Source organism: Thermothelomyces heterothallicus (assembly GCF_042370625.1).
Source record: "Thermothelomyces heterothallicus CBS 202.75 unplaced genomic scaffold P884_scaffold_14, whole genome shotgun sequence".
In the NCBI taxonomy this organism is placed as follows: domain Eukaryota; kingdom Fungi; phylum Ascomycota; class Sordariomycetes; order Sordariales; family Chaetomiaceae; genus Thermothelomyces; species Thermothelomyces heterothallicus.
The window spans coordinates 468,353-484,453 of NW_027192575.1; the positions used below are offsets into that span (position 1 = coordinate 468,353).

At 58.0% G+C, this 16,101-nt stretch overlaps 6 protein-coding genes across 6 annotated transcripts; 3 read left to right on the forward strand and 3 right to left on the reverse strand.

Moving 5' to 3' along the window:
* Window positions 1-98: 98 nt before the first annotated feature.
* On the forward strand, window positions 99-1,741 carry P884DRAFT_202668 (serine hydroxymethyltransferase; the record flags this gene model as incomplete). Its single annotated transcript, XM_069438446.1, has 4 exons — window positions 99-155; window positions 216-251; window positions 324-688; window positions 751-1,741. The coding sequence occupies 4 exons, from the start codon at window positions 99-101 to the stop codon at window positions 1,739-1,741; spliced, it is 1,449 nt and encodes a 482-aa protein (XP_069296821.1).
* Window positions 1,742-3,012: 1,271 nt separating this feature from the next.
* P884DRAFT_300517 (uncharacterized protein) lies at window positions 3,013-6,633 on the reverse strand (the record flags this gene model as incomplete). Its single annotated transcript, XM_069444771.1, has 3 exons — window positions 3,013-4,275; window positions 4,333-5,501; window positions 5,559-6,633. 3 exons carry the CDS (start codon window positions 6,631-6,633, stop codon window positions 3,013-3,015), a joined length of 3,507 nt encoding a protein of 1,168 aa, XP_069296822.1.
* An 893-nt stretch (window positions 6,634-7,526) lies between these two features.
* Window positions 7,527-8,870, forward strand: P884DRAFT_330346 (uncharacterized protein). The gene is made up of 2 exons (XM_069445680.1): window positions 7,527-7,795; window positions 7,901-8,870. The coding sequence occupies exons 1-2, from the start codon at window positions 7,771-7,773 to the stop codon at window positions 8,554-8,556; spliced, it is 681 nt and encodes a 226-aa protein (XP_069296823.1). The 5' UTR covers window positions 7,527-7,770; the 3' UTR covers window positions 8,557-8,870.
* Window positions 8,862-11,004, reverse strand: P884DRAFT_330347 (ferric reductase NAD binding domain-containing protein; the record flags this gene model as incomplete). Its single annotated transcript, XM_069445681.1, has 3 exons — window positions 10,487-11,004; window positions 10,325-10,390; window positions 8,862-10,255 (listed from the first exon to the last, which is right to left on the reverse strand). The coding sequence occupies exons 1-3, from the start codon at window positions 10,803-10,805 to the stop codon at window positions 8,862-8,864; spliced, it is 1,779 nt and encodes a 592-aa protein (XP_069296824.1). The 5' UTR covers window positions 10,806-11,004.
* A 270-nt stretch (window positions 11,005-11,274) lies between these two features.
* On the reverse strand, window positions 11,275-12,054 carry P884DRAFT_292737 (Endoribonuclease L-PSP/chorismate mutase-like protein; the record flags this gene model as incomplete). Its single annotated transcript, XM_069444181.1, has 3 exons — window positions 11,275-11,593; window positions 11,667-11,819; window positions 11,896-12,054. 3 exons carry the CDS (start codon window positions 12,052-12,054, stop codon window positions 11,501-11,503), a joined length of 405 nt encoding a protein of 134 aa, XP_069296825.1. The 3' UTR covers window positions 11,275-11,500.
* A 352-nt stretch (window positions 12,055-12,406) lies between these two features.
* Window positions 12,407-15,235, forward strand: P884DRAFT_245163 (uncharacterized protein). Its single transcript, XM_069440413.1, has 4 exons — window positions 12,407-12,875; window positions 12,987-13,616; window positions 13,681-13,755; window positions 13,837-15,235. Exons 1-4 carry the CDS (start codon window positions 12,842-12,844, stop codon window positions 14,964-14,966), a joined length of 1,869 nt encoding a protein of 622 aa, XP_069296826.1. The 5' UTR covers window positions 12,407-12,841; the 3' UTR covers window positions 14,967-15,235.
* The last annotated feature ends 866 nt before the right edge of the window (window positions 15,236-16,101 follow it).

A 16,101-nucleotide genomic window follows, 5' to 3' on the forward strand; every position in this document is an offset into this window, starting at 1 on the left:
GATCTTCCGTCCCTGAGAACTCTCCATTCTTCCCGAGTCTCCTTCTGACCATTCTAGAACGTCCCCTATCTTCGTTGCACACCTCCAGATCAATTACAATGGCTGCCAGCAACGCCAAGAGCGCGACATACGCGCTGTCCGAGTCGCACAAGCAGGTTCGTTGCTGATTCTTTTATCTCGCCGAATTTTACCGTTGACTGACTCACCGCCTGTAGATGCTCGAGAAGTCGCTTCTTGAGTCCGACCCCGAGGTTGCCGAAATCATGGTAAGCAATGTCTTCTCTTTGCCAACATGTCTAGCTCGCAATTAACGATTCGTCCAGAAAAATGAGATCCAGCGGCAACGCGAGTCAATCATCCTTATCGCCTCCGAGAACGTCACTTCTCGCGCTGTTTTCGATGCCCTGGGCTCCCCTATGTCCAACAAGTACTCCGAGGGCTATCCGGGCGCTCGTTACTATGGCGGTAACCAGCACATTGACCAAATTGAGCTTCTCTGCCAAAAGCGTGCCCTTGAGGCCTTCAACCTCGATGGCGCGAAGTGGGGCGTCAACGTCCAGTGCTTGAGCGGCAGCCCTGCCAACCTTCAAGTCTACCAGGCCATCATGCCTCCTCATGGTAGGCTGATGGGTCTGGACTTGCCCCACGGTGGCCATCTGAGCCACGGCTATCAGACTCCCCAGCGGAAGTAAGCAAGCCACAGAGTCAATCACACCATTGACGCGGTTGTTAATCAGCCCTTCCTCGCAGGATCTCTGCCGTCTCGACTTACTTTGAGACCATGCCCTACCGTGTCGACCTGGAGACCGGCATCATCGACTATGACACCCTCGAGAAGAATGCGCAGCTTTTCCGTCCCAAGATTCTTGTTGCCGGTACTTCGGCCTACTGCCGCCTCATCGACTACGCCCGTATGCGCAAGATTGCTGATTCGGTCGGCGCCTATCTGGTCGTCGACATCGCTCACATCTCCGGCTTGGTCGCCGCTGGCGTTATCCCTTCCCCCTTCGATTACGCCGATGTTGTGACCACCACCACGCACAAGTCGCTCCGCGGGCCCCGGGGTGCCATGATCTTCTTCCGCAAGGGTGTCCGTTCCGTCGATCCCAAGACTGGCAAGGAGACTCTCTATGACCTGGAGGACAAGATCAACTTTTCCGTTTTCCCCGGCCACCAGGGTGGCCCTCACAACCACACCATCACCGCACTGGCTGTCGCGCTCAAGCAGGCTGCTAGCCCTGAGTTCAAGGAGTACCAGAGAAAGGTTGTCTCTAATGCCAAGGCTTTGGAGAACAAGTTCAAGGAGCTTGGCCACAAGCTCGTGTCCGATGGCACCGACTCGCACATGGTGCTCCTCGACCTCCGCCCATTCCAGCTCGACGGTGCACGTGTCGAGGCTGTCCTCGAGCAGATCAACATCGCCTGCAATAAGAACAGCGTCCCCGGCGATAAGAGCGCCCTCACTCCGGGCGGTCTCCGTATCGGCACTCCGGCCATGACTAGCCGCGGCTTTGGTGAGGCCGACTTTGAGCGCGTCGCGCAGTACATCGACGAGAGCATCAAGATTTGCAAGGAAGTCCAGGCTTCCCTGCCAAAGGAGGCCAACAAACTCAAGGATTTCAAGCTCAAGGTTGCTAGCGGCGAAGTTGCCCGCATCAACGAGCTCAAGAAGGAGATTTCCGAATGGAGTCTCACCTTCCCCCTCCCCGTTGAGGGCTGGAGAATGGATGCTGGCATCTAAGCCAACAAAATTAACAGGTTGTACCGCCAGGGGTTCGATTCCACGGCACATGTGGTGCTACCCTTCATGCTTACAATTGTTCAACATTTGCACGGGCCAACTGGGCTGTCCATAGTTTTCTGGTGTTTTTTAAAAAAAAGGTTCTGCATCTAGAAAAGGTGGTGCACTGGGACGGCGATCTCAACGATTCATGGGTCCATGGGAAAGAAGCAAAACGGGAATCGGAAAAAAATCACTCATCTTGCAAGTCATTTCATCAGGGCGTTTGCATCATGGGTGTCATGGTCATCAACTTACCAGTTTCGGTACCGGGCGGAGGGGAGTCTGGTTATACCTAGGTTATGCTTTGTTCGGAGGCTGCTTCAACGCGGTTCGGCTATACCCGAAATTCAATATGCCTGTTTTGCAACTGAATTTTTTCGTCTGATGCTGCGGTGACGTTAGTATGCCGCACTGAGCGACATTTCGCCTCCTTATTACGGAGTAATCTCCGGCTTGACTCAACACTCGGCCCTGCAGGGTTGTGACGGAATGATGTTGGGCTGGGAGTATTTCCCAACCGTCAAGAGTTTGAACGACGGGCCAACCAATATGTATCGATCCACGCAACATACCCATTTACTCGATGTATGAACATATCCATCAATGACCAGCGGAAAATATTGTATATATATATATAATATGTACACGAAAAGGGCATCTCGAAAGGAGAGAAAAAAGACAAGAAGAACGAACCATCCCCCAAAGCGCAAAGTGATGATGCTTGCAATAACCCTGCTACTGCTGTAGTCGTAGTTTGCCCCAACGTCCGGTCCAGCCTCTGGGATTGGTAGATGAGATCGTTCCGTTTGCCATCTAACGGATGAACGGGAACGAACGAAGGAAGAGAGCAGCTAATGATGAGCGCCGGAAACCGCATTTAATACTGCGAACCTAAGAGTTCATATCCATCCGAGAACCCGGCCCAGACCCAAACCCCGCCCCGGAACCTTAAAAGAGTCATGACACCCAAACGCACTCGGACGTACAAGAAAAGGAGGAGGAGAACGGGTAAAAGAGGAAGAAAAGAGAGAAAGGGGGTGGGGGGGGGAATACAAGAAACCAACTTCCATCTTTAAATTAATATCGAGCTCCCACTTCCACTTCCTAGCCCGGTGCCTAGGCTCGACGACTCTTGTCTCCGTCTCGCCCTTTGTCCAGGGTACTAGAGCTCAAGGTTCCATCCATCCCCCCACTTGCCCTCGTGGAAAAGATGAGAAGCAACGGACTTCTTACCGCTGCTCCAGGCTCTCCGGGCTCATCATGCCTGTCGCTCCCGCCTCATCCTTGTCCGTCGCCTGGCTCGCCCCGCCGTCCGTGGTGTTCGTGTCCTGCCTCTGCATCGGCACCGCCAAACCTCCTGGCGCACTCGACTGGGAAGAGCTGGGAGGAAGAGGAAGAGGGGGGGCAGGTCCGGTTTTGGCATCGTTAAGCGTCGTCGTCTTCTTCTTCTCGGGTGAAACGCTTCCCGCTTTGTTGCCCGCGGCATTGGCACCGGCAGCGTTGGCGCCATCGGTCACCTGCGCGGACCCGGACTCGAGCTTCTTCTTCTTCTTGGCAAGCGCAAGCTGCTCCTTCGGGCTGCGCTTCTGCGGTGAGACGATTTTGCCCGTGGCGCCGAGGCGTGGACGGGCGCGGCGCTGCTTAGGAGGGAGGTCCTCGTCCTCGACCAGCGGCGCGTTGTTATTGGCATGCAGCTTGGCGAGGAAGAAGTTGCGCACCAGACCGATTTCGTTCTCAATCGACTCGCGCGTGACGGGTTCAAGCGGCGGCAGGGCATCGAAAAGGTCTGCGGCAGTGGTGCCGCCGACGGTCTGAGTCTGCATCTGGTACTGGCTGCGGACTCGTGACTGGAGGAGATGCAGAGGCACCGAGAGCGTCTCCAGACCGAGGTCCTTGTCGAGACCGAGCGCCTTGAAGCCGAAGAAATCCTCGCCGAGTTCCTCTGCAAAGTCGCCGCCAATAAACTGCTCGCTGCCATCATTGAAGGCGCCAGAGCCGTCGGGGCCGGCGTCGGTGAGGGCCGGACGGAGGAGGTCGGCAAGGTGGGCCTTCATGCGCTCATGAATCTGGCCGAGCTTGTTGCCGAGCCGGTCAACCTCGTCACGAGCATAGCTCTCGAGCGAGTCGAGATCGTGCCCATTCTCGTTAAGCGTGTGCAAAATCACCTCCTCGGGCGTGAAGCGCGGCTGGGTGCGCGCGCCTCGTTCCGCATAGACTCCGGTGGCCGGCTTCTTCTCCACCTCTCGGTACACGTTGAAAGTGCGTACGAGCTTCTGGAAATAGTCGCCGGCTATGTCTGTTATCGTGTCGAGTGCTGACGGCTGCAGCTCCTCGAATCCGGCATGGTAAAAGATCTTAGCCACGGAGCGCTGCATCGCTGACCTGCAGGTTTCGGGCGCCATGACGGGGCCTTCACCTGCGATGAAGCTGGGCTCGATGTCGGCCTCGACGAATGGCTCCGGGTTGTATTTCGGAAATTGGTTAGTATACACCTACTTTGTTGTTAGTAACTGCTGGAACGTTAAGCCGCGGGGAGGACGACAGCTTACGTGAGTCTGGATCTGCATCTGTTTGATGACCCCGATCTTGGAGCAGAGTTTGCGGGTTTCTTGCATTTGCCGTATATTGGCATCGATTTTGTTTGTGAGGCGGCTCTCCGGGGCGGTGAAGTGGCCGGGAGGGATCAGTCGGAGCATGTCCTCAAAATGATTGATGACCTGCCCTTCGCCGTCCTCCACCCATTGGAGCTTTGGGTCGATATCTGGGATGATGGTTTGCGGTTCGTAGTACGAGGGGACTGTTCGTTCGCCTTCCTCTTCCATGCCCTCGGCGAGCGTCTCCGGGGCCTTGGCCCCGTCGCTAGAGCCCGTGGCCGAAGCGTCGAGATGAGAGCCGTGGATGATACCGAGGGCTTCGGCTTCCCTTCGCGATTTGAGGAAGCGACGCATCCCGGCCTTGCTCCTCAGGAGGGCGGGCTCGTCCGGGTTGAGCTTGTTGCCGGCAAACAGCTGGTAGCGCTCCTTGGCAATCAAGGCTCGGTCCTTCTTCGTCACCTGCTTCCAAATCTTGTACGCTTCGTCCTCGTAGACTTGTTCGGCCGCCTCTCCCAGTGCTTGACCGAGGGCCATACCATCCAACGATGGGCCGTCGATGTCCATGGCATCAGCATTGCTGACACCGGACTGGCCATTGGCACCGCTGGGCGTCAGAGAGCCGCCGATCGGTGGCGTACCCAAGCCGGTGCTGCTGTCCACCTCGGAACCTTCCCGCTGGGCTTTGGCGAGGATGCCGTTAACCTGCAGCAGCGGCTTCTGCTCCACGTTTGGGGTCCCCTCTTTACCCTCTTTCTGATCGGATGGGGCTTTTCGGGACTTGTTGGCCCCTTTTGTGCCGGCCTTGCGGCCCCGCGAAGACATTATCGGCTCGTCGTCGCTATCGTCGCCCGCGTCATCCTCGCCGCCGTTCTGTTTGCGGCGCTCCTCCGCCTCTACCTCTGCTCTTGGCCGGATTACGATGTCCGGAATCAGGGGGATGAGCTTCTCCGCCTCCTTGCGCATGCCATTGGCCATGCGGCGGAGTGGGTGGCCCATATCCTGGTTGTACTTGAGGCAATTGTCCCAGATGAGGTTCAAATCGTAGACGAACTCGGCCTTGGACTTGTATTGCAGACCTTTGAGCTTCTTGGTCATGGTGCCGAGGTCCATGGGCTGTTTGATGACTGCGGCGGCTGTCAGATGAGGGTTCGGGGCGGACGAGAGCTATGCAGGCAACTCACAATTGTAGTAGTCGGGTGCATCCCTCTTGTTCACCCTGTTCAGGAACGGGGTAGAATACTCAGTATGCGCCTTGAGCTCGCTGAGCACCTTCTCGAGCGCCTCGTAGAGTTCCTCCTGCCCGACGTTCTCCTCGCTAGCCCACTTGCTCCTGTTCTTGCGGACCTCGTTCATGAGCGACCGGAGCTCGGCGTCGGACGCGCGCACTTGATCGCGCTTCATGTCTATCCGCGCTATAAGGTGTTTCAACGTGAGACTCGAGGCGCCGAGGTTTGTGTTACTGAGCGAGCCGTGGTTCTGACCCGGCTGGCTCGTATTGTTGTTGTTCGACTTGTCCATCTCTGCCTGCAGCTGCTTTTCGGACTCTTCGAGCTGTTGCTGCTCAAGCATGGCCGTCCGGTCGTTCTCGAGCGTGTAGATGAGCGTGTGGAAACTCTGCTTGGCAGCCAGCTCGGTCGCATTGCGCGCCTCCTCCAATTCCTTGCGCGCATCCTCGGAGGACTTTGCCTGCATGCGCGATCCATCTTGGCGAGTCTTGTCGCCTTGCTTCCCGGGCGACGGACTGGAGGGGACCGGCGTGCCAGACTTGGCCGGGGACAGCAGCGTCTTGGCGCCGTCGTCATTGGCGTGTTTGGACTGTACGGTCTCCGGTTTGGGGCCGCTCTCTTTTGGCTCGTCTTCGTCCTCGTCGTCGTCGCCGTAGTCGTCCTCGTCGATGACGCGCTTCGCCTTCTTGCGCGGCGGCTCCTGGGCCGGAGTGTGGTCTGTCGCCGGCGGCGGCAGCAGGGGGCCGGGCGGAGTGGGGGGCCGCTTGAGGGCCTCGAGAGCGGCCGTGTTGTACTCGCCATTGTCGCCAAACAGGAGCGCGAGCCTCTCTTCGGCGCGTCGAAAGAGATTCGCAAAGTGAGCGCGTCGATGGTCGTCGTCGGGGTCCGATGCCTCAGGCATCAGCGCGAGTGGGTTGTCGCTCGGCGTCTGCGTCGGGCCATCGTCCACAACGCCATTGGGCATCCTGCTGCCGTTGGCCTGGCTGGAGTTCGGCGTGTGCCAGGCGGGCTGGCCGTTGGTCATGGACATTTTTTTCCGGGTCCGGAATGGCTAGAAGGGGGTTCGTCGCTCGGTCGCCATGCGCCGGGAACGCGCTCGTAGTCAGCCGGCACCGGGGCAATCCAGGGCGTCAGAGTCACATGGGCAGAAAGCGCGTCGTCGAGAGGGGTGATCGGCCAAGTTTGCAGACAATCGGCGATGTCGTGGTTGCGTGCCGATGGATTTTGTGATGGCCGATTTTTGGGGGGAGTTGGACGTGAAGTCGACTTCGGAAGCAGGCTTCTGCCGTTTCTGGACAAGGGGTGGGGGGGGCTCCTTTTGCTGATGCTGCGTAACTTAGAGGTACTGGATAGGAGGCTGTTACCCTTTGTCGCCTTGCTCACAGCGAGTTCCCTCCGGGCTGAATACTGGTCGTGACGTCTTCTGATGCGTAATTTTGCTTCTTAACAGCACTTTTGATAACCTTGTCGCCCAATTGGACGTTTGAGCGGTGCACCTTGACAGTCGGTGCTTGTACTCTTGCGCGGGCGAGGCAGATGATGAAGTCACGTGATATGCTTCGAGCAAGGTGCTGCAGTTCCTCTGATGCGTAAATGCCAATAAACCGAGTACAGTAACCAGCTGCATCAATTCAAAGATCGATGACTGTACTTGCCCCGTATTCCCATAATCGATCATCCGTTGAAGCGTTCAACAAAGGACTGAAGGTTGGCTTACACATTGATGCGGTGCTGACCAGAGCAAGGGTTGAGAGAGAGAGAAATCGGGCTAGGCTGACGGAAGTTCAGAGTGGCCCCACTTCTGCCCCAGGCCGCCCCAGATCAGCTGCCACGCGGGTGTTGCTACAAGCCTGGCGTGCCTGGGTACTCCGTACCCCCCCCCCCCCCCCCCCAGCTACGGTTTAGTTGCACCAAGTAAGGTCTCTGCTGTTTGCAGGTGGGGCTGGAGCTCCCGCTGGCAGTGGCAGCCTTGTGAGGAAGCACCTCGCTGCATCACCCCAAACCGATCGTGAAACATTCGTCGCCCACTTCTGCAGTTGCGTACTTCCGGAGAAACAGAATCAATGACAATGACGGCAAGGCATCTGTGACGTCTAGAGCCGATTTGCATGCTGGTCATTTCCACTCGATCACCGAACCGAAACCTAGCAAGCACGTCACTCACGCCATGAGGATACGGCTACCTTTTGCAGGTGCGTCTCTGCGCCCTTGAACACTCGAGTCGAGGACGCTCGGCATGCCCGCATCCCATCCCACCCGACAACCGACTTTACCTTTACCTGACCTCGCACACGCAGGCGTCTTCGTCCTCCTCATCCTCCTCGCCGGCTACGCGGGCCTCTCATCGCTGCAGCTCGACGAGACGACCCTCCCGATCAATGACAAGGTGCTGCACCTGCTTACCTTCTTCGTCCTCACGATCGTCTTCTACTGGGTCGTCGACACGACCCGGCGGCGCACCGCGCACCTGACGCTGGTCGTGTGCACCGCCGGGCTCGGCATCGGCTCCGAGTTCATCCAGGCCGTGCTGCCCAACGGCCGCTCGTTCGACCTCCTTGACATTGTCGCCAACCTGGTGGGCTCGCTGGCCGGGCTGGGCCTGTGCTCGTGGTACCACAAGCGAATGCTGGAGCGGAAGAGGCGGAGGAAATATGCGGCCGTGCCATCTGGGGAAGCCGGAGGGGCGGAGGACCTGGAGCTGGGCGAGGGTCCGGGGATTGGGGGCGCCTCCGGGGAGCATGAGGAGGGTGTGATTACAATGAGCGGTGCTGCCGGCGCGGGCGGCGGACAACGGGCTACGACCCTGGAGGAGGAAGTCGACAATTGGGACGAGAATGCCGTCGATGCCTGGGACGAGGACGACACGGGCGATGTTGGTGTCTCTGCGCCGGCGTCCGGGAAGAATGCCGAGACGGGGGAAGACAATGCTGGTGCCAAAAAGCGCTCCGACTGATTCCCAACAAGGCTACAACAATCATGGGGCTGCTGCGCCTGCGCAGAATGTAAGGATGGAGGCCTGCAATGTCTCATTGGCGTTCCCGCAATATCATATCACTCCTTTTTTTTCCTTATATCTTTTTTTTTCTCGGCTTTGGGTTGGCTGGGATCTGGGAAAGCGGTGTTTGCGTGCTGGGCATAGCCATGTATGGGGAACAGCGGGTATGATAGTATGAAGCCGCTTGCATGGATATCAGGCGACCTTGGTTGGACGCTCCCCATGGTAGGGTGGTAGGGGATGTATGACTACGTTTACGCTCTCTAGAAGCCAAAACCCTCCTTATGATACCAGATTGACCGTCCCTTCTTGACCCAGACGCCAAGGTGCGCCCTCAGCTCCCTGGCCATGTCGTCGGGGCCGCACACTAGCACCGCCACGCGCTCATCCTGGCCATGTTTGAATAGGTTGTCGACGATCTTCTGGAGGTCAGGACGCTTTCTGTTGTTTTGGGACGCGTACCGCCCGCGGCGACCATCGCTGTACATGGCAATCATTTCTACCTCGCCGTCCGCTTCCCCATTGGTGCGGCTAATGGCGGTTGTTTGCCTCGGAGCCTCGGCTCCCTCCGCGGCAGAGGTCTTGCCGGTGATGAAGAGGTGGATATTGTCGTCCTTGATGAGAGCCTGGGCTTCCTTCCCCGTCGCGGCCCAGGTGGCATCGCCCGCGCTGCGGATCGCCCACACCATCTCTACCTTCGCAGCCGGGTTATCCTCGAGTATGGCGCGGTATAGCGGGAGAGTGAAGGTTGCTCCGATGCCGCCGGCAACAAGCAGAACCCGGTCAAAATCTGCACATAACTGAGAAAGGCGGCCAGCAGCCCCGTAAGGGCCTTCGATCGACAGCAGCACCTTGTCCTCGTCTGTGCTTCTGTCGGTATTCCTCGGTTTCGTTGCTCGCGCGAGCCGCCTCAAAGCTGTAGTCATTGGCCCACCGCAATGGCGCGCAACCAGAGTCACCTCGCCGTCCTTCTCGTCCACGGAAGCCACCGTGAAGGGGTTGAAGAGAAATTCATAGAGGAGACGTGACGCAGAGGCGGCGCCCATCGCCTTGCGAGCTGCAGCCGGGATGCTTAGGTAGATGTGGGAACCGGGACGCGCGCGATAGCGGCTGACTTTGGAGCGAGGAACAGTGGTCGAGATTCTGACAAGATTGGTGCCCGATATGGATTCCACTGTTGCGTATCCCGTCACGGTGTCGAGCTTTCGAGAAGCTAGGTCGAGGAAGAAGACCGCGAGGGCCTCAAACAGGAACATCCTAGCCGGGGCAGCGTGGATCAGGAGCTGGAGTGGCACAACGATTCCGGCAATTACGTGGATGATAAAGAATAGCCGGTATGAAAAACGACGGACGGGCCGGAGGGCTGCTGAGACGAGTAGGAGTAAGCCACCGAAGGCCATGACGCCGGAGAGAACCACAGGATCGCCCAGGCGGTGAAGACGGCCAGTCTGGACGAAGAAGTTCAAGTACAGGGCAGCATGAAGACACAACAGCGTGGTGGTGGCCCTCGCCATGACCCTGTGCCAACGGTTGACTTGCTCGTGAGAGGATCGGAGGAGGTAGGCGACCGGGTTGAAGGACTTGAGCGCCAAGAGATACTGGAGGGGCCACTGCGAGACGGCAATGGCGCCGAATCTTTTGGTCAGGTGCAGGTAATCTGAAGAGGTCAGCCAAGGCGTGTCTTAATCATCGTACTGTCCAAGGGCAGGCCGGTCCATCATCTTACCCTCTCCGGTTTCCTGCACACAAAGAAGTAGGAGCCAGGCCATCCAGAGAAGTCCAATGAGCCATTCTATTTGCACGTTAGTCTCATGGAACCGGCACCAGGCCTAGCCTTCACGTAGCGGAGAGGGGAATGGGCCCGGCACTCGAAAGGCGTAGCACATACGATCGCGTTGACCTAAGACTATCCCGGACATCACAACATCCTCGTTCAACCACCACTGCACCCTCCTGGCTCGAGAGGTCCATGTCCCCGCGCTGCTTGTCCGCTGTTGCTTTTGGACCGGAGAACTAGGCACAGCCGCATACTGCTTGTTAGATGACCCGGAGCTCAACGCCCGCTGGGCCAATCTAGATAGCAGGATAACGACAACGGGAATCAGCGCCGAAGCCTGGGAGTAGAGCGCGTATTTGTTGAGAGTCTGGCGGCGGACCTGTTTCTCGTCCGGGGACAGGTCGATAAAATGATAGTTGAGCCAAGCCATGTTGCGCCGCCAGTAATCCCCGTGAAGCAGCCTGGATTGATAAGAAAGGGAAGAAAAGGGAAGCAAAAGGCTTAGCGACTTCCCAGGGCGCGTTAGGGTCGGTGCCTAGCTCCCTGATTCATGGGGACTGAAGCGTACATACAAGTAAATGAATGTACGGAGCGTCGTGTATGTAACTGTACGGAGTACATACATACATACACTACAAGTACACTACAGCCCCGAAGTGTGTGGTGGGGGATTGAATCGGGGGCCGGTGGGCCAGGCCACCGGATGCGCGAAACAAAAGGGGGGTGAGGGCGGCTGCGAAGATTAATTGGGGCGCTGGTTACGGTATCAGGTAGCCTTCTGCAGCGACATTACTCCTTAGAACTACTGTACGGAATACGAAAGAAACCTGCACGTTCTGCAGTTAATGACGGTTTTCTGTTGTCAGAAATAAACCGCCCGACAGGACCTACGATCTCCTCGCGAAGGTATGCACATGCGTTCCTGCTTATTTATCTGCATTGTATCTTATTTACTTCGTATTGGTCTCCAAAGTTCTTCTGGTTTTTTTTTCCCCCTTAGAAGGGTTGCCGGTGAACGTATGTATGAAAATACATAACTACAGTACGGTACATTCGCGCACCTAGGATCGAACTGCCAGCAGGCCGGGTTTGTCAAATCGACTCCGCCGTCTGCTCTCCCCCCACTCACAGCCGCGCCTTGACGGACTCGAAGGCGGTGCACTCAATCTCGACATCGCTGTTGAAGGGAAGTTGGTGGACAGCCACGCAAGTGCGGCACTTCCACGCCAAGTCCGGTTAGCTCGGCCCGAAACCTAGGCGCCAGGTCCGCGGAAGGATGGAAGCATCTTACCGGCTTCGGCTCCCACACGAAGAACTCGTCGTAAACCTCATTCATGGCCGTAAAGTTGCTCATGTCGGTCAGGAAGACGTTCACCTTGACCACGTTCTTCAGACTGCTCCCCGCCGCCTCGAGGACGGCGGAGAGGTTCTTGAGTGCTTGGCGCTAGTCACCCACGCATCCGGTCAGCTCGGCAGATGGACTCGAGCGCGGGGTCGAGCGAACGCATGGCAGCACACACCGTTCGGTCTTTGACGCTACCCTCGACGAATTTCGACGTCTTTGGGTCGACTCCGAGCGAGCCAGAGCAGTAGACCATGCCGTTGTACTTGACCGCCTGAGAAAGCTGCGGGATCGGCTTGGGCGCCTTGTCCGTCAGGACTGCTACTGGGGGAGCCATTTTGTTCGCGGGGTTGGTTGGTGGATTGTTGAGGATGAGATGAATCCTTACTTGGTAGGTACGTAGTACTGCACAGTACCAAAGGCTGTCCACACTAGGCCAGTGGGGCTTAACCATCTAAAAGCCCAGTTAGTAGTACATGCAGTGCCCGAGGGCGGCCCACAATCCATCTCCAGCCACGGTAAGAGGAAGTTCCGTAGTACATACTAGTACACTAGTACACATTACGGAACCAGAACACTACTGTGTACGCATGTCATACTCTATAATTGTTCTTCCAACAGACCAGGTTCCGAATCGGGCGGAACGATATCATCGCGAATGTTGTTATCTTTATTTTGATGGTCGCCTTCCTTCCTTATTTCACAAGGTAGCAACCTGAGTTAGACGGAGCCCCCGTTACTTCAGAATGAGCGACCGACTCCAAAATGTCTACGGTTGCGAGAATCGAGATAATCACTGGAAAGCCTCGCGCGTTTTCCCTTTTTCCCTTTCTAACGATGGTCCACACTTCCTAACCCCGGCTATGACACCCGGAGCACAGATAGCACCGGAAGGGAGTCGCCGGACATGGGTGGAAGCTCAGCGTCGCACTCGCTCGAGCGCCAATCGCAGCAGCAGCACCTGGCAGGGAATGCGCAGCCTGCTGCGGTACATGTTATGAGACAGTTCGTGGGCAAATCGCGAACCCCCGACGGTGAGCGGGGTTATCCGTTGAAGGGCACGGAAACCTCTCCGACTCCCGAGGCCTGGAAGCCCGAGACGCGACTCTTGGGCTTAAGGCGCGATGGAGACCTTCGATTGCGTTGTTGTGGGTGCCGGTGAGCTGATTACTCCATGCTGACAACTTGCCCGGTGGTATCGCGAACATCGCGAACATCGCGAACCGCCGCAAACTACTTTTGAACGACGCTGACCACGGTCTGCGGAAGGATGGTACGGGCTGGGCGCGGCCAAGCAATACCGCTTCACCAACCCGGGGAGTTCGCTGGTGGTGTTTGACGGGCAGTCCACGCTGGGCGGCACTTGGGCCGCGGAGCGCCTGTATCCGGGCCTCAGGAGCAACAACCTTTTGGGGACTTACGAATATCCCGACTTTCCCATGAGTACCGCCAGGTTCAAAGTCCCTGTCGGCAGCCATATTCCCGGGGAGGTCATCCACGAGTACCTCAAGGCATATGCAGCCGAGTTCGGCATCGCCGACCATATTCGGTTGCGCACGAGGGTCCTGTCGGCCGAGCACGTGGACGAGGCCGGAGGAGGTTGGATTTTGACCGTCGCCTCCACGGGCACGGGCGACGACGACCAGGGACAGCAACAGACGCGTGTCAAGGCGCGCCGGCTCATTGTCGCCACGGGGTTGACTTCGGAGGCCTTCCTCCCGCATTTCGACGGGCAGGAGACCTTCGGCGGTCGCGTGTTCCACGGCAAGCACTTCCAGCAAAACCGCGACACGTTGAAGACCGCCAAGTCGGCCGTGGTGCTTGGCGGCACCAAGTTTGCCTGGGACGCCGCTTATGCCTACGCAACTGCCGGCGTGGAGACGCACATGGTCATCCGGTGTAAGTCCAGCAGCGCCGGCTGGGAGGGGAGCGGCGCAGGAGCTGACTGACTTGCTTCGCACAGCATCCGGCCGCGGGCCCTGTTGGATGTCGCCGCCGTACGTGACGCCGCTGAAGCGATGGATCGAGAAACTTGCCAGTACGATCTCTCCCCTCCCCCCACCCCCCCGGGGGCCCTCAAATCCGAGCATTAGCGCTAATCCGGTTTTCCGTCTCCCAGACATACGTGCCCTCACCTGGTTCAGTCCCTGCATCTGGGGCAGCGCAGACGGCTACGTCCGGATCCGCAACTTTCTGCACGGCACCACGCTCGGCCGGAAGGTTGTCGACATCTTCTGGAGCATCCTCGGCGGCGACGTCAAGTCGCTGAACCGATTCGACTCGCACCCCGAGACGGCCAAGCTCAAGCCTTGGCTCGACGCCATGTTTGCGGGAACCAGCTTCAGCATCCTCAACTACGAGACCGACTTCTTCCAGCTGGTCAGGGACGGCAAGATCCGCGTCCACATCAGCGAAATCACCCGTCTCAGCCCTGGAAAGGTGCACCTCTCGGACGGCGTCCAGCTGGCAGCCGACGCGTTGCTCGTCAACACGGGCTGGAAACAAGTCCCTCCCATCCGGTTTCTCCCCGAGGGCATCGACAAGGAGCTCGGCCTGCCGCACATCCCGGACGGCCATGACAACAGCAACGGCAACAGCGCCCCCGGAGTGACAGACGACCTCGCGTGTCAGCAGGGCGCGATCCAGCAGGCCGACTCGCAGATCCTGGAGCGCTTCCCCCGGCTCCGGAAGCAGCCGGTCTGGAACCGGGCGTACACGCCGCTGAGGGAGCGGGCGGGCGTCGGGACGGCCGAGGCGGCGACGCCGTGCAGGCCGCCGGCCCCCTTCGTGCTGCACCGCTTCATGGTGCCGCCGTCGGCGCGCTTCCTGCGCACTCGCGACGTGGCCTTCGTCGGGATGGTGTCCAACTTTAGCAACGTCATCACGGCGCACCTACAGGGTCTCTGGGTCGGCGCGTACTTTCGGGGCTTGTTGCCGCTTGCGGGCCCGGCCGCCGGTCTGAACGGCGACGGCGGCGACGGCGGCGGGGACGATCTCGAGGCTCTTCGCCGCGAGGCGCTGCTGCACAACCGGTTCGGGCGGTGGCGGTACCCCGTGGACTGGGGCAGCAGCCGCGCGCCGAGCTTCATCTTCGATGCGGTGCCGTACTTTGATCTGCTGCTGCGCGACCTGGGGCTCGAGACGTACCGGAAGGGGGGCGTGCTCGCCGAGGTGCTCAGCCCGTACGGGCCGGAGGATTACCAGACCGTGAACGAGGAGTGGGCGGGGAAGGTGCAGGCTGCTCTGTAATGGAGCAACACGGAGAATATCTGCGTTGAAATTGTTGGATTCGCTTTTCTTTTCTTTTCTTTCTCCCACTTTTCTTTCTTTTTTAATCTGCGCAAGTCAAGTACCGCGGACACGGCCCGGCCTTGGCTTTGCTACTTCAAGGACCAAGTTGTCATCACTGCGTTGTACATACAAGCAGCGTGCGGCGCGCATACCCGTATACGGCCACAGCCGAGAGTCAAGATGTTCATGCATCCGACAACTAGTTACTTCTCAATCTTTTGCATCCCTGGCGATGTGCTACATCTTTGCGAGCCCGGATTGGGGAGATGTTGGGCGTGTTGCGTTATTTTTCTGCCCGAGCGGGAATTGAACGGCCGAATGACTCCTCCATTCCTTCCGTTATCAATGCATGTTATTCCCAGGGTTTGCAGCAATATCACGGCCGTCACCGAAGCTACACGGGAGCGTCGGGACAGGCCTCTCCAAGTACGGATTACGCAATATTGCCCCTTTGGCCAGGCCCCAGCAGTAAAGCACGGAGGCAGGGTAATCCGTAACAGGACTCCAATCGCGTTGTCCGCAATACGAGTCACACTTTGACAATCAGTACATACGGATTTACGACTACGACGGCGCGGACCGCCCTACCCTATCGGGTTCCTTCCATGACTCTGATTGGGCAATGCTCTTTTCTTGGCCTAGCGATTGGCAACACGAGGTTTGTGTCAATGGGCGGGGTATATTACACAAACCACCTCTCCACTAACGTTACTGCTAGAGTAGTTACCTCCGTACTGGTGACGCGCCCACAAATCTGGCCATTGTATCCGTAGACCGTTCACACCAAAACTGGCAATACTACCCTACTTGTCGTAAGCGCCCGCCACGTATGTACAGACCGCTCTTATCACCAACAAGCCAACAGCTTTATCGCCAACTAACCAACTCTGTTGGTCTGTTACGGGCGAGCAGTCCGCGAGGGCCGGGGGTGTGGGGCGCAGCAAGGGTATGGTAAGCTTACTACGGAGTACGGTCCGTACTTTTTGAGACATCTCAACGTCAAGATTACACTACAGCGGTGGACGAGCCCGGCCATGGCGCCATCGGGCGTCTGGGGTCTACACCGTAGTTATCTTTTTTTTTTTTTTTTTAT

Excerpts from the sequence above, each read along its gene's own strand:
- P884DRAFT_330346 (XM_069445680.1), top strand. The coding sequence starts at position 7,771 with ATGAGGATACGGCTACCTTTTGCAG. Across the intron at positions 7,796-7,900 it reads GATACGGCTACCTTTTGCAG|GCGTCTTCGTCCTCCTCATC; the intron begins GTGCGTCTCTGC and ends TCGCACACGCAG.
- P884DRAFT_245163 (XM_069440413.1), top strand. The coding sequence starts at position 12,842 with ATGGAGACCTTCGATTGCGTTGTTGTGGGTGCCG. Across the intron at positions 13,617-13,680 it reads GACGCACATGGTCATCCGGT|CATCCGGCCGCGGGCCCTGT; the intron begins GTAAGTCCAGCA and ends TGCTTCGCACAG. Across the intron at positions 13,756-13,836 it reads ATGGATCGAGAAACTTGCCA|ACATACGTGCCCTCACCTGG; the intron begins GTACGATCTCTC and ends TCCGTCTCCCAG.